Genomic DNA, 16,815 nt, shown 5'->3' on the forward strand with positions numbered 1-16,815 from the left:
TTTTAAAAAAATACTTTATATTTTTTAATAGAGGGAGTACATTCACTCAAAATAATAATAATTACAACAGCAACAACATCATAATAATAATTATAATACATGTTTGCAATATCTAGACTAAATTTGGATCCTCTCATAATTTTTCTCTTCCTTTCTTCTCATCTGATAACATTTAGATCTATTGAGATTTTGCAACAATAAATTCATTTTTGGTGTAATCGTTTCCTTTTCAATTTTAAAAACAAAACAATGTGACTTCTAGTTAATAAATTATTAATATATATTACAAACGTAAAAATTATCATACTTTTTAAAAATTTCATAAATTAAGATATTTTTAATCCTATGAATTAAATTACTCATATTTTTATAAATGCATCCACCTACTCATTAATTGTCTTATTTTTTACCTTTATTTTTTTAATTAATTTCTTTTTATCAAGCAAACAGGGCCTAAATTATAACTAAACAATACTTTTTAAAGAATCATCTGTTAAGGAACTATTTAATCTATGATAAAAGAGGTAACAAGAAGGAATAGATGGATAGTAATGAAAAAGAATTGAATAAGAAAGAATGAAATAATTATGACTATAGATAGATTTACAAGGCAAAGAGGGGTTCTTGCCACCTAAAGAGTCACACATTCTTTAGTAGAAGTTTTTTTTTTCTTTGCAAAATAGTTTAAACTAAATTTTAGCCACCCATTTCTTATTTTATTTTCAATTTGGCCCCCAATCATAAAAGTCAAATCCATCCCTAGTTATGACTATAAGGTATTGTTTGGTTGTTAAAATAGAGCTGATTAAAAAATTAATAAAAAAATGACTCAAATCACCCTTCTACTTCATGACAAATATGATAAAATTTATTAACATATACTAAAAATAGAAAAATCATTACACTTTTTAAAAATCTTATGAATCTTAATTCTTAGTCTTATAAACTAAATTACCGCTCTCATTCATGAATATGACTCACCGTCCTTTTTAACCATTTCATTTTTACCTTTATTTTTCACTTTATTTCATTCAATTATTTTCTAGTAATCAAATGAGACCTAAATTTATTTGATAAGATAACATGTGAGAATGGAATTTATGAATTTTACTTAGAGTATGAGATGAACTAAGTAACCTTTATTTATGCATTTGCCTTTATCATTTTATTTGGCCTTTCTCTAAAAAATAAATATCATGAACATGAAATTACATTTGAACTCTCATCAAAATTCAAAAACTTTTTAAAGAAGAAAATTACTGTAAGTTTTAAAGTATTTTGAAGGGGACATGTAAATAAAATTAAACCTAAGAAAATGGTAATGAAATATTTTTTAAGAAAATATGCTTAAAAAACATAAAACTAACAATCGGAGTGGCTGTTTTTGTCTATATAAAAAGATTGTTAAGACATTTTAGCAAAATAGTTATTGGACCAAGGTGGGTGACATGATTCCTTTTGTTTTTCAAAGGTGGACATTCTTGAAAATATGATAACCCTCGTTCTTGGGACTGGTCATTCATATCTCCAAAAATAATGAAACATGAATAAGGCAATACTTGAGCCATGATCACCATTCTATAACACAATATTGTTACAATCAAATTGTAACATCTCAGTTTTTTTTTTTAATTTTGATTATAGACCCCTCAAACAACAAGCTAGTCCAAAAAATCAAGTGAGATTGAAATAAGATTTCATGATAATTGGAAATAGTTGCTAAATACTTAAAAAAAAAAAAAGAGTAGGCACACGCGCCAAAGGTCCACCATTGATTTTGATCTCTGTGTGTATTATACCTTTACAATGTGGCTACATCCAGCATTTTCTCCAACATTATGAGACGTTATGTGTATTTGGATTAACTCTCCACCTAAGGTTAACTTGGCCCAAACCTTTATAGGGTTAAAAGCTCTTTACTTAGGTTAAAATCTTGTTTGGATTTAAAAAAAAATTAAATGAGCATTTTCATGAAAGCTGGGATGAGTAGCTTTTTAACGTAATGTGGGGGTGGAGCGTTGGGATATTGCAAATTTTTTTCTCTCTCCTCACATCTTTACTTTCAGATTGCTACTCCTTTCTCTGCCCAACCTCCCATCGTCACGAGCGCTGTCTTCACCTCCTTCTTGCCGCCGTTGTTGACTAGCCATTGTGCCAGCTGGCATCATTGTCTAAGGAAGTCAAGGGTGTTGTGACGGCTTGTGTAGGTTTAGCCAAGATTTCTTTATCCCTTATTTTCTTCCACTGTGTTGCTCGGTATTAGTTGAGCTTCCTGGATCTGTACGTCCTTGCTTTATAGCCACCGTTCGGTGCTTCTCATAGTTGTGCTCACTAGATTAGCTCTTTGTTGCTGTAACTGAATTCATAAAAGGCAAGAAACTCCGATCCCCTAAAACAAACCAAAAGCTTGGCCAGGGGCAAGGAAGAAAAAGTTGCACTCCTTGTAATTACAGGATGTTGATTCGATGATGGAGAAACAATATATTAATTTATTTGCTTGGGGTTTTTGATCTTGAAGGGAGCTTTGACTTGTTCTTCGTGGCTGGATTTTTTCCCCCTTCGTGAACAGTGTCTTTTTTTTTTTGGTTCTGTGTCTTTTTTTTTTGTTTATTATTTCAAATTTAGTTTAAACATCTCTCTCTCTCTAAATTTTGAATGAAGCTTAGTGCTTGATTATCTTTAGATATACTCTAATTTTCATTATTTTTTTGTTTTGTCCACTGGGTGTTAATTTGTAATTACTGAATCAATTTTTCCAGTTACGTGCAATGGACTAATTATATACTCATCCCTTTTTGTTTTATTTCTAGAAGAAGTTCACAAATAATGGAAATCAATAAAAAAAATACCAATGAAGAGTTTTTAATTTACCAATTCATTTTATATTTTAAATTCTAATTTTAAAAAAATTATAATTTCAAGTTTAATATTTTTTCCACAATATTAAATTAATCACCAAAATATATTCAAAAAATTTATGTCTATTTTTGTCATTATACATCTTAACTAGCTTTTAAATTAAATCATTTAAATAAATTTCAGTTTGTCCAATTGACTTAAAAAAAACTATCCAACATAAATTACATTATATTTATAAACTTTTCTCTTGACCTTAATTTGTTAACTTTATTTGAGTTCTAACTTAAATTATAAATTTTTTAATTTAAACACTCACTTTTATTTCCAACACCGTGAGATTGTACGAGCGAGAGAGGGATTGAGTTCGAGAGTAACTATTAAGCGTGAGAATTTTATTTCGATGTTGTTGAGCCCCAACAAATTTTGAGACTTTTAAAAATTAGGTGAATAATTTATGTGTTCTTTTTTTTCTCTCTCTGATTTTTTTTGGATTTGACAAGGATAAAAATGTAGAGTTGGATGGAAAATAAATTTGTTAAGTATTTTTAACTGATCGTTGAACTATCAAGAGAGCTAAAAAGTTCAGGCTGAGTGTCTATATGTATTGGTTTTGCCCAAATAATTGATCTTACGGATTTTAGAGTAGTTTTTAATATTCTAAGATATTTACAATTAATAATGATTTATTTGTGACCTAACAGGCTGGAAAACTTCTCTAAAATTTAAATTTATTTATAACTAAGTTGCATATAAAAATTAGAATTTAATATATGAATGTGAGATAAATTTAAAAAATATAATTTGAGTCTTTTAAAAAAATTGAATATAAGGAGTTTTTATTAAATTTGTATAAATAAAAATTGGACAAAATCTATGGAGATTAATTTAAGTTAAATGATAAAATAGTAAGAGATTAAATGGAAAACGTTGAGAAATGTTAGAATCAGCTTTGGATAAAATAAATTATTGACACTTATTAAATAATTATATTTATTATTGTTATTAATGATACTGGTATACTAGCATTTGTACTGGTGGTTCTTTGAAGGTTTCAGAATGTATATTTTTAATTTAAAAAGGAGGTAATAATAGTTTTTATTAAATTTATAGAAATAAAAAATGGACAAAATTTATGGAGATTAATTTAAGTTAAATGATAAAATAGTTAAGAGATTAAATGAAAAACATTGGGAAATGTTAGAATCAACTGTGGACAAAATAAATTATTGAGACTTATTAAATAATATAATAATAATAATAATAATAATAATAATTATCATCATCATTATTATTAATGATATTGGTATACTAGCATTTGTATGGGTAGTTCTTTGAAAGTTTCAAAATGTATAGTTTTAGTTTAAAAAAAGGTAATAATAGTTATTCTTTTTACAGTGGGAAGCTATTTTATATATGTACATGAACTGTGTTGGGAATACTCTGCCCCACTGTGTGCATATTTGATTGCTGAAAATTTATGTTATAAACTTAATAGCATGTTTATGTGATATTTGAGCTGTTATATAGTTATTTTATTCTTTTCAAATATGTTAGTTTTTGTTGAGTGATGATTGAATTGTGAGAATGATTTTTTATGATGGTTTAATTTTTTCAAGCATGTTTGGATGTTTTGAAAATTAAAAATAATATGATTTAAACTTTTTAAGAGCATGCACGTGTGTTTGAAATTATTTAAATATGATGCACTTATAGAGAGTATAAAAAAGAATATGGTTATAGTAGATGATTTGAAGACTTTGTTGTTGTTTTTGCCATATGATAACCCACTACTAAGTATCTGGTGATTGACAATTTTTGTTAGGCCCTTCCCCTAGTGTGAAATTGTAAGACACTAGACACTTTCTATTTTAGAATAGGAGTTTAGTCTCATAGGCAATGCGCTTTTAGTCATATAAATCCTCGAGCTAAACTTCAATAAGATGGATAAGAGACATAAGGGAAGGTCAAGATGCATGACTTGTTTGTATAATTCTTCCAACATGCTTTTGCTTTGTGAAAAAAGTATTAAAAGATATTATATATATGTAAATATATATTGAAAAATTAGATTTTAAATTGGTTTGCTGTATATTTAAAATTCTCATTTGCTATTCAGACATTACATCTCATTTGTTATTTCTTATAATTTTTAGGCAAGAGTTCTGATATGTTACAAGAGAAGACGCAGGAGAATTGAGCACGTGTGTTCGAAAAAAAAAAAACTTAGTTTAGCACAAGTTTCGTTTTTAATTAATTGCCGATATTACAAAAATTTATTTAATATTTGAGAACTCTGGTGAACTTAGCATTTAAATACTTGAGTTTTAGCCGAGAGTAGATTTATTAGCCAGTATTATTTAAAAATGAGATATTTATGCCCGCTCATAACCATCTAAAAATTTAAGAATTTGTCCGGGCCGCATGAGGCAAAACAAGTTAGATTCAAGCATAAAGAGACATCTCCAAACTTCTGAAGTGCAGAGAATAGAGATTGCTCCCGCAGAGTGCAGTGTTGCCCTTCCATCCAAAATTACCTCACCCGTTGTGAGTATTTTTGTACACTTCTTGAGCCCGTGGAAATACATTTTAGTTTTCTCTCAAATAACTAATCAGCTTCTAAAAGAATTACAACATGTTTTCAACATACACGGTTAATGTTAATGCTCAATCATTCTGCACGCCAAATGTTGCATTTACTATTCTGTTTTGTTTTATTTAAGCGTATATAAATTTTATTAAATTTTCCCATTCGGGATAATTTACAAATTCTAGTGCTTATTAATTAATTCACTTACATAGTTATATTTAAAACAACATTTTTATATACAGACATTTATGGTAAAATATTAACCTGCTTAGTAACGATTAATTTCCATTATTTTTATAAAATGTTAAAATATTAGTATTTATTTTTCTTCACATGGAGCGGATGCCACAAATGTTTTCACATCTCTCCTTTCCACTTCCTTCAAAAACAGTTTTAGAATAATTATTATCATATATAGATGTTTTAAGTGTTATTTTTCTTCACAATGGGCCAGAAAAGCACCATTTTCCTCGTCGAGTAATCAAGTTCTTGTTATTGATTAATCACTATTATCATACTTATAATATTGATTTAATTTAATAAAACAGGTGGTTTTTTAACATCACGATACTTTATATATTTATTTATCAAGAATTAATTAATTATATTATTATATATATATTTATATATATTGCATACAGATCATGTTCAATGTAATGCTAACCATGTCTGACAAACCATATTACCTGAACAAAACTTGATTGACAAACGGTAGTTAATTTGACAAATCTGCTTGTAAAAAAATTGACAAATCGTCTTCAGGGGATGCAAAGTCCATATTGGGAGGATACGGAGTCGGGCTTATTAAATCTATAATAAATACCAATACTTATGAGGAGCCCACAGACTCATTCTCAGACGATCCACAGAAACGCAAGACGATGCCATCTCGTGGGAGCTAAGTTCAGCTAGCCGAAGGTAGAAACTGGAACTTGCGAGGCAGTGTAGTTCATATTTTGATTCCATTATATTCATTCGATTTGATTCACTGGGATCTGCGTTGAGTTTCCAGATCAATTTTCGAATTTCGATCCCGGAGATCCACGATGGTGAAGCCCAGGTACTCGCGCCTTCCTCATCGGAAATCGTCTTTGTCCACGCTCATCCTCACCTTGCTCGTTATCTTCACCTTCCTCATTCTTATCCTTCTTGCTCTCGGCATCCTCTCCGTTCCTAGTAGTTCTGGTGGTCGCGATTTGCCCAAGGCCAACGATCTCAACTCCATTATTCGTAACACTCACGACAGGTATAGCCATAGGTGGCGTTCAATTCGATCTGGTTATCCTTTTCTTCTTTTTTTGTTTATCTGTCAGATGGTTTGAATTTTCTGTTCTCACTGTTATCAAGCAGAAGTGAGGGTGAAGAGGGAAAGGGAGAGCGATGGGTTGAAATAATATCATGGGAGCCTAGAGCTTTTGTTTATCATAATTTTCTGGTGAGTTTAAGCAAGAATCTTTGTTGTTTTGTTGATTGTTTGTCGGCATTCTTAATTTTTTGTCTCTTCTGTCTATACTTGGAAGATCTGGGGAGTGTTGTCCAGCGGTAACTGAAAAATGAAGCTTGTCTGATTGGCAAACTACATATGTATGTCTGATGAGTGATAAATGAAAAACATGATTTTTTTTTTTTTTTGCTGATGTCACTTGCAATCCAGGTTTATCGGATGCATTCAGATGGTTTGCTAATAATAATGCCATCTCGAGATTCATGAAAGGTTTCCAAAATGGGATGCTATTTTTGTAAAATTGAAAATTTTATCTGAATTATTGTCATGATCTCTTAGAAAGAAGACTTGCATAATATTTGGCAATATCAATGCATTTTATGAAAATGATTGAGTACAGCAACGGCTTCTATGTTGTCTCAGAGGAAAAAGTACCGGGGATGGTTTGAATACTGCAGAACTGGATGTAAAACCGGTGTTCTTGTAAAATTCCTCGCTTTACCTCCATTTTCATCGGTTGATGGTTACTGCAGCATTTTATCTATGTTTTCTATGACCATGCCATGCTTGGCAGAACAATCAGATGATGTGTCTCATAGTTACAATGTTACTTTTGCAATGTGTCAAACTCTAGGTTAAGGTTCAGGCTCTGCTGGAGCGTTAATATGATTATATTATGTGGTCTTCGCTTTTCAAATGCTAAAGTTGAACTGATTAATCTGAGCAGACAAAGGAGGAATGTGAATATCTAATCGAGATGGCCAAGCCACATATGCATAAGTCAACAGTCGTTGATAGTGAAACTGGAAAGAGTAAAGACAGCAGGTTTGGTTATTCCCCCATCATTTTCTATCAAGTGTCTTGTGAATTCATTATTCATTATTGAAGATAATAATGACTTATTTCCGAAAATAAAAGAGAAAAAAATAATGACTTATGACTTGCTTTATTTAGATGCACTTATCCTTCCCTGATATAATATTTTAACTGTCCACACTACTTTTACATTTAGAGTACGTACGAGTTCTGGAACATTTCTGACCAGAGGACGTGATAAGATTGTGAGGAATATCGAGAAAAGAATTGCTGATTTTACTTTTATACCTGTAGGTAAGTGCTTAAGGCCTCTTCAATTCACACTAGTATTTAGCTTGTCATTAAGAAATTTATCCTGTATGATATGTCAATGCAGACTACCATTTCTGTAAGTTGAATATCTAAACCATGATCCTGTTGGAGAACCCTTGTGCATTTTTGCGTTTCTGTTTTGTGTTCTGAAATGACAAAAATATGCAGTGCAAACAATTTCTTTTAGACAACACTTGTAATTTGCATCCATATTATTTTTGGCAATTAATATGCTTAATAATGCAAAGGATTTTGAATTACTGCTATTAGCTATAGACTTTGCCATCGTGGTATTTTTTTTTTTTGGCCAAACATTGTGGTAAATTTTGGCACCGTTTACTTTCATGAAAAGAATTATTTCCAGCTGATGGCCATGATAGAAATATTTATAATCACCTCCGCCATCAGGATTTCTGGTTCGTGATGTTCAGACAGTAAATTATTATTCATCCTATTCGCGTGCTCCCAAAACCTATAAACTATGCCTCACAACATGCAGAGCATGGTGAAGGACTTCAAGTTCTCCACTATGAAGTTGGACAGAAGTATGAGCCTCACTATGATTACTTTCAAGACAGTTTAACACCAAGAATGGGGGGCAGCGTATAGCAACTGTGCTGATGTACCTGTAAGTGACACCAAGTGCCCTCTTGATTATTCTTATCCCTTTTTTTTATGGTCCTTTGGATATGAACAGGTTCATTCTGTATTATTTTTGTATTTAATGATACAGTACGGATGTTGAAGAAGGGGGAGAGACAGTGTTCCCAGCTGCAAAGGGGAATTTCAGCTCTGTGCCATGGTGGAATGAACTTTCCGATTGTGGAAAGAAAGGACTTTCAATTAAGCCGAAGCAGGGTGATGCTTTACTTTTCTGGAGCATGAAGCCTGATGCATCTTTAGATCCTTCAAGTTTACATGGTATGATATTACTTTATTGCTTAGCTGCTTGATATGCTTAAACCGGCGATAAACTAATTAGATTAACTCCGGTTGAAAATCTTCAGGAGGTTGTCCAGTAATCAAGGGCAACAAGTGGTCATCTACCAAATGGATGCGTGTCAATGAATACAAAGTTTAAAAATAGATTACTATATAGGTAAGTGTCCCACAACCCTTGTGCTGTTGAAAAATATTATTTTATAGTGGAGACTAGAGTCAAGACAATATTTTACCTTTCAAGCGCTATCCAAGCTGGTAGATTGTTTACGTGCGGTTTTGTGTTGTCATGTATGTGGCCTTCAGTGACATCTTCTCAGGATTAAATGGATGATCGGTTCAAATGAGCGATTCATGAATTTATGATTTATCCTGCCCTATCACGAACATTATTTTCTGGAATTGATGGATTGAACTGAACTTAAGGTTGTACATTCAGTCCAAACGTCTAGAGTGGAGACTGGAGATAGGTTTAAGCCATATGCAGTCTGTTTATTTTATTTGCTGCCCCTTCCAGTGCTAAATGTAGAAGCTAGATGTCTAATTTATAGGAGATTAAGAAAATTAGCTAAGTTAGTTATTTGTAAAAATGTGCATTGGTTTTCCTAAAATACCTTCTTAAATAATTTATATTGGAATAACAAAGTAGATTGAGGTGTTACATTTAGGACCAAGCTCTTCAACTAGCTCCTACATTTAAGAACGAAGAGAGTGTTGTGTTACAGTCTGTTTGGTTTCTGCTTTTAAAAACTGTTTCTTATTTTTAAAATAAAAAATAAACTTTTTTTTTAGGTAAGTGTTTTGGATTTAAATATTTTCAAAATTGTTCTCATTTTTTGTTTTTAAAAATAAAAAAATAGAAGCAACTTATAGCTGTTTTTGTTTTCTTTTTTTATTTTTAAAGTGCACGACATTTAATTATTATAAATTATTTTTAGTTATGGCTAACCACTATTGTAAACTATCATTATTAACCTCTAGCGACCACTTCTATGGACCATTTTTTAACTGTACATTGTTTTTAAATTAATATGATCAAGCATATTTTCATTTTGTTTTATTCTGTAAATTAATTTACAAAGTAGTTTTTTTTTTTTAAAGGAACAAAACCAAACAAATCCCCCCGCCCTTTTTTTTGTCGAGAGCAACATTTCTAGAGCTGGGACACTCCTGTTTTCTTCCCATCCTACCCAGCTCACTGTAGTCGTGCCCATCTTTATTCAGAGCTGTTCTGGTTCTTTGTTTCGATGAATAGAGTAAATACTATGGATTTCTTTTGAACTTTGCTGCAATTATGTGGATCTTCTTCCTATTTTTAAAGCCTACTTTACTCTGGTCCAAAAAAGTATGTGGGGGGTTTTAACAAATCGAGGTAAAATCTACAAAATTTTAGCAATCGGGAAATTTGCTGTGGTTTTAAAAATAAAGAGAAAATTTGTATAAATTCAATAAAATTCAGGGAATGTCTGCATCTAAATTTTAATATATGCTAGCCGCTGTTTTTCGCCTCACATTCTCACAAATTGATTTCGTTTCCAGGCTTTTGAATTACTCGCGCCAATGTTGTACCATTTGAGAGCCTGAGCATGTACTTGACAATGATTCCCTCCAAGTCTTTGAAGGAGATATTGTTAACACTTCCCAGATACGCGACATTTTGTAATTTTGATCGTATGGCTTGACAAGCTCTTTTGCCCCCCCCCCCCAACCTTTTCCTTGTGTGTTTTCATTTATATTAGCAATATTATAATAAAAATTTCCTATATTTGTTAATCTTGCAACACAAAAGCTGATGAAAAATGTACGAAACTAACATGTTAGCTGAGTATATGTGTCTTGAGTTTTCTTCCAGATGTCTCTGTCCGTTTTTCCTTTCTAAAAATTGCAAACGTTTGGTTCTGATTAAATAAATATCTTGACAGCTCATGATTTCACTCAACTTGGACTTGAGACTTTCTTTTTTTTTTTTTTAAATCGACAAATGTAGGTTCAGTTAATAAGTATTTAGTCTGTAACCTATAAAGTTGTGGGATCAAATCTCACTATTGATGTGAAAATTTTATTAGTAGGTAATATATATGTGCACTTTTTTTTTATATATAAAAAAAATTGATTAGTTCAAATGAATCAGTAGAAGTTTAAGGATTGATCCCCAATTTTTTTTTTCTCCCTGAATGTAGATAATTAAAATGGTGATGAGTAAAGCTATATTTTAAAGTTGTTCGCACTCAGATTTTTTTTCTTTTGATGCACAAGTTTCTTAAAGAAACAAATATAAAACATTTTTCAATTTTAATGTGATAGGCGTTGGATATTATTAAATCAAGTTTTTAGGAGTATAAAAAACTTAGAAGAGAGACATGAGAGAAAGCAGGGCTGCTAATATTTGAATATTGAGAGTAGGTAAAGTTGGGTGCAAACTCTGGAGCTGCCTAAATGTCAATTCTTTAATTTTATCTTAAATTGAACAGGTTGTAGGATCTAGATGGTAAGAAAATCACATTTGAGGGCAGATAAATTAATTTGTTTAAAAAAATTAAAAACTCCCACAAAACTTTAATGGCCTTTTATGTTTTTTTTTCCTTTTCTTTTTTACATCTTTTAAGTTTTATCTAGATTTTAATAATTTAAAAGTTCACGGAGCCCTTAACCAAAAAAAATCAAGAAGTTCACGGAGCCATAGTGCAAAGGTCTTACTGCAGGTCTCGTGTAACGATAAATATGGGCCAACTCACAGGCAACCATGGGCTTAAAATCCTCAGATTGAGCATATGGATCAAATGTTTTATGACTGTAAACAGCTATGAATAGTAAAATTTTAAGTGAAAATCACCATCATTGCAGTACTTATAATTATAACTAGATTTTAGACTTGCGGAGTATTAATCCAAATTATTTAAGAGAAATAGAGGAGAGAAGATTGAAATTTAAATTTCATTTATTTTTTAAATAAAAATAATTATTTTTTTAATTTCTTTAGCAACTACTATTAACTATATTTTTTTTATTCCTAGTACAATATAAAAAGTTTTTCAGTTATTAGAGTATACAAATATAAATGATAATTTATTTTATTTTCATATGATTTATTTTAGAATATGTGAAAAACATGACTAACATTTTATTTTATATAAATTATTTTATAATCAATTAAAGTTGGTGTGTATGATAAGAACTTTCAAGCAATTAGTTAGGAATGAATTCCAATTCTTATGTATGTAATAACTTAATTGAAAAATGTTTACCATTTACCATCATTGCCTTTCTAAATCAAAATAAAAATTAATAACTAATTACTTAACAATGCGGATAAAAAAAGAGAAAATAATAATAAAATCCCTCTAAAATATGTAAATGATAATATGATCCTTTGAAATATCAAAATTCTCCTAAAGTCTTTAGGAACTTTTCTATCATTGATGAATTTATATAAATTATTAAATTATCTTTGTTGAAAATAAATGATTCACTACTTTCCTTCTTATATTCACAACTTTTCTTTTTAAATTCACAATAATGTAACAGAAATCATAATTTCACATGTTAAATTCCTTATTTGCTGTTATATTATTGTGAATATAGAAGAAAAATTACGAATGCAAGAAAAAAGTTGTGAATCATTTATTTTTAATAAGGATAATTTGATAATTTATATAAATTTATTAATGACAGAAAAAGTCTCTAGGGACTTCAAAAAAATTTTGACATTTTAAGGGACCAAATTATTATTTATATATTTCAGAGAAATTTTGTTGTCATTTTTCATAAAAATATTAACATTAAATCATAAAATTTAAAATGAATATATTTAAAAAATAACATTTAAATTTTAAAAAGATAAAACATAAAATATAATTTTAACTTATATTGTTAAAAATTAATTTTCAAAAAAATTAATTTATAAAAAATAAAAAAATTGCATCGGATGGCACTGTAAAACTAATCCAACACAAATTACAAAGAAAGGGAAATTTATAAAATCGATAGCATTTTTTTTTATAATTTTATAAATATATAGTTAGATACTAATTAGTATTTCAGTCAACATCACTAGTTATAATATGAAATGATCCAAACCAATTATCATAATTTATAAATAATTTAAATTCAAATCTCGTGCAAATGCATGAGGACTAATCAAACCAACGTACAATATCAATTAAAATGAATAAAATGTCATGTATAAGCATATGAAATAAAATTTTAAATAATAATATTTTATTCATTAAGAGTTAATTTAAAATGTCGTGTGCATAAGCATTCTTGGTTATGGGTTATAAAATTAAAGACTACAAAGATTTCAATTATTTTCAATGATAATCAACCATATGTATTATTTGAATTTTTAACAATTTCAAACATTAATTGATTAAAAAGTGGTTGAACAATTGGATATTATATTTTAGGCATCCAAACTCAAACTCGTATTCGAATGATAACTAATTAAGATAAAATCAATATTTTCAATTTGACCATGACATTGTTTAACTTTTACAAATAATATATATTATTGAATGTTTGATGGAATAGGTAATCTATCAAACTATATAGATTATGATTGAATGTTAAGCTAAAAATAATATAATTTTCATTAATTAAACAAGGATTCGAATATGACTATTCATACATCACAAAAGAGACCAAAACAGTCACAAGACATAGTAAATAACATTATAAACACTAACTAACTAAGAAACATTACTTATTATCAACAATTCCCTTCAAGTTGAAATTATGCAAATTAATAATTCTCAACTTGCAGAGAAATCTATCATGACATTTTTTCTTTAAAGCTTTAGTTAACACATCTGCTTCCTGATTTGCATAATATACATGATGTAGATAAATCTTTTCTTGTTGTAATTTTTTCCTTACAAAGTGGCAATCTATCTCCATGTGCTTGGTTCTCTCATGGAATACAGGATTGTTGGCTATACGGATTGTTGCCTTACTGTCACAGAAAACTTGCATAGGGACTAGACCATGCAATCCCAAGTCCTTCATCAATCCTAACACCCAAATTATCTTAAAAAAAGCAACACTCAAGGCCCTTTACTTAGCCTCAGCTGATGATTTAGATATAGTACTCTACTTCTTTATCTTCCAGGAGATTAAGGAGTCTCATAACTTTAATAAATAGCTAAAGATCGATCTTCTTATAGTATTACACGCTGCCCAATCTGAGTCATAGAACACTTTAACTTTGAATTGCCTTTGAAACTCAAGAGTATTTCAGGCCAAGATTATTCTTTAAGTACCTTAGCACATTCTTTGTTGTTGCCATGTATATTTTGTATGGGCTTGCATAAATTGACTCAAGTGCTGCACGAAAAAAGAAATGACAAGACACGTCGTTGTCAAATATATTAACTTACCAATAATTCTTCTATATTCTCCAAGGTCCTTTGACATTTTCTCTCTTTTGTTTCTTCCTTCCTCATAGGCTGTCAAGTTAAAATTTTGTGCCATAGGAATTGACAATGGTTTACAACCACTCATCCCTATTTCAAACAAGAAATCCAACACACATTTTCTTTGATTCATGATAATACCCTTATGGGATCTTGCCACCTCAATTCCCAAGAAATATTTTAATAAGCCAGGATCTTTTATTTTAAACTTGCTATGCAAAAAATTCTTGGTCTATGTAATTCCTTTTTCAGAGCTTCCAGTGATTAATAAGTCATCCACATAAACAACAATTAAAACCACACCATCATGAAAACGCTTAACAAATAACAAGTAATCATGCATGCTTTCATTAAAGCCCCTTTCTTTTCAAGCTAAGGTCAACTTATAATTCTGCTATTGTGAAACTTGCTTTAGGCCATACAAGGACTTATTGAGTTTGCAGACTTTAATTTTACTCTCCCACTTTCCAAGAAGACCTTAAGGTATAGTCATATAGACTTCCTCATTTAAGTCTCGCTATAAAAATGCATTATAGACATCCATCTAGTGTAAATAGAACAGATCAAATAGTGACCATCTTTATAATAGGGAAAAAGGTTTTCTGATAGTCTACCCTTCCCTTTGATAGTAACCCTTTGCTACCAACCTAGTCTTGTATAGTTCAACACTGCCATCAGCCTTGTATTTAATTTTGCATGCCCATCTACAACCTATAGGGTTCTTTCCCTTTAGCAAGTCAACAATTTTTTAAGTCTTATTATCTTATAATTCTTTGAGTTCAACATTTATAGCCTCAACCCACTTAGTATGCTTAACAACCTCTTCATAGTTCCTAGGCTCTATATCAAAATCAATAGAAGAGAGAAAGCATTTATGGGATGCAAAAACAAATTCATAAGAAAGTTGCTATTAGATGAGGTACTAAACATTATATGTATCATAGGTAGAACAAACATAATCTTTAGACCAAACAGGTGGTTTCTTCTCTCTAACAGGTCTAACTCTATGTTGTTCTTGATTATCATATTCAATTATGTCATCATTCTCTAATTCATGCAACTCCCCTAGGTAAATTGTTCTCAACAAGTTCAGCATTACTAGAATCGTTACTCCTACCTTTTAACCTTATTTGTCGGGTTCATGCTAAAAAATATTATCAAAAGCTTTAAATTGCTAGTCTAGTTATTCACAATAAAATCTTTATAAGGAAATTTATGTACAATAAATCTAACATATCTGTTAACAAAAGTTTTATTAGTTTTCAGATCAAGGAACATGAAACCTTTCTGATTATTAGGATAATCTAAAAAGATAGAAGGAATAAACTTGGACTAGAATTTATCCATGGCATTCAAATTTGTAATAAAAGCAAGAGAACTAAAAATTCTCAAATTGTCAAAATCAAGCAACTTCCCATAAACAATCTCGTAAGGGGTCTTGAATTGTAAAACTCTAGAAGGTGTTCTATTTATCAAGTAGGCTACCATTTTCATGCAATCCCCCCAATACCGAATAGGAAAACTATATTGGACAAAGAGACACTTAGAGACCTAAACCAAACTCCTATGTTTACGCTCAACCACCACCATTTTGTTTCAAGTGTATAAGGGCAAGTAGTTTCATGTATACTTCCCTTTTCCTTAAGAATATTTCTTAATTCATTGTTCAAAAATTTTTTCCCATTATTAGTTCTAATCCCTTTAACATGAGCATTAATTTGATTTTGAACATAGGCTAGAAAACTCTTAATATTGTTCACAGTTTCAGACTTGTAATAAAAATACCCAAGTAGCTCTAACAAAATCATTGACAATAGTTAAGAAATATTGGTAACCTTAGTGTGTGGGTACCTTATAAAGTCCCCACACATCCATATGTAATAATTCAAAACAAAATGTGGATTTTATAAAGCTAATAGGAAAAGGCATCTTAGTTTGTTCCGATTGAATACAGGTTTCACAGGTCTTATTCTCAATATTCAAGTGAACACCCCTTTGAGTGAAGGCAATGCTTCATTACAGGAAAAGAAAGGTGACCTAGTCTACAGTGCCACAATTAAAGTTCACTTGATTCTTTTATTACATCAGAATTTTCAATATGATCCTTATCAGTTAGAATGTATTGGCCTTGCACAATCTTACCAATTACTTTCATGCAGCCACCCCGAAGGTCCTGCACTAAACAGAGGTTAGGAAAAAAGGTAACCATATAGTGTTCTTCTTTAGTAAGCTTAGGAATAGATATTAGATTGAAACAAAGTTTAGGTGCATATAAAACATCTTTAAAAAATATGTCAACTGATAGATAAATAGTTCTTATACGTGTTACTAAGACTCTTTACCTATTAGGAATCTTAATATTTTTGAGAGGACCAATGTATTTCTCATAAGAATAAAAAAAAACGCCAAGTCACTTACCACATAAGTGGTAGCACCAGAATTAAGTA

At 30.2% G+C, this 16,815-nt stretch overlaps 1 protein-coding gene across 1 annotated transcript; it reads left to right on the top strand.

Annotated features, from left to right (window-relative positions):
* Window positions 1-6,206: 6,206 nt before the first annotated feature.
* On the top strand, window positions 6,207-10,808 carry LOC129311714 (probable prolyl 4-hydroxylase 10). Its single transcript, XM_054954134.1, is given in 10 exon segments — window positions 6,207-6,364; window positions 6,459-6,692; window positions 6,797-6,881; window positions 7,618-7,715; window positions 7,903-8,000; window positions 8,518-8,592; window positions 8,595-8,646; window positions 8,752-8,939; window positions 9,026-9,117; window positions 10,497-10,808. Coding segments are annotated over 8 exon segments (870 nt in total). The 5' UTR covers window positions 6,207-6,364; window positions 6,459-6,492; the 3' UTR covers window positions 9,100-9,117; window positions 10,497-10,808.
* Window positions 10,809-16,815: the final 6,007 nt, after the last annotated feature.

This window comes from Prosopis cineraria, unplaced genomic scaffold, assembly GCF_029017545.1.
Source record: "Prosopis cineraria cultivar Desert tree isolate PC_DT_omini unplaced genomic scaffold, ASM2901754v1 PC5, whole genome shotgun sequence".
NCBI lineage: Eukaryota > Viridiplantae > Streptophyta > Magnoliopsida > Fabales > Fabaceae > Prosopis > Prosopis cineraria.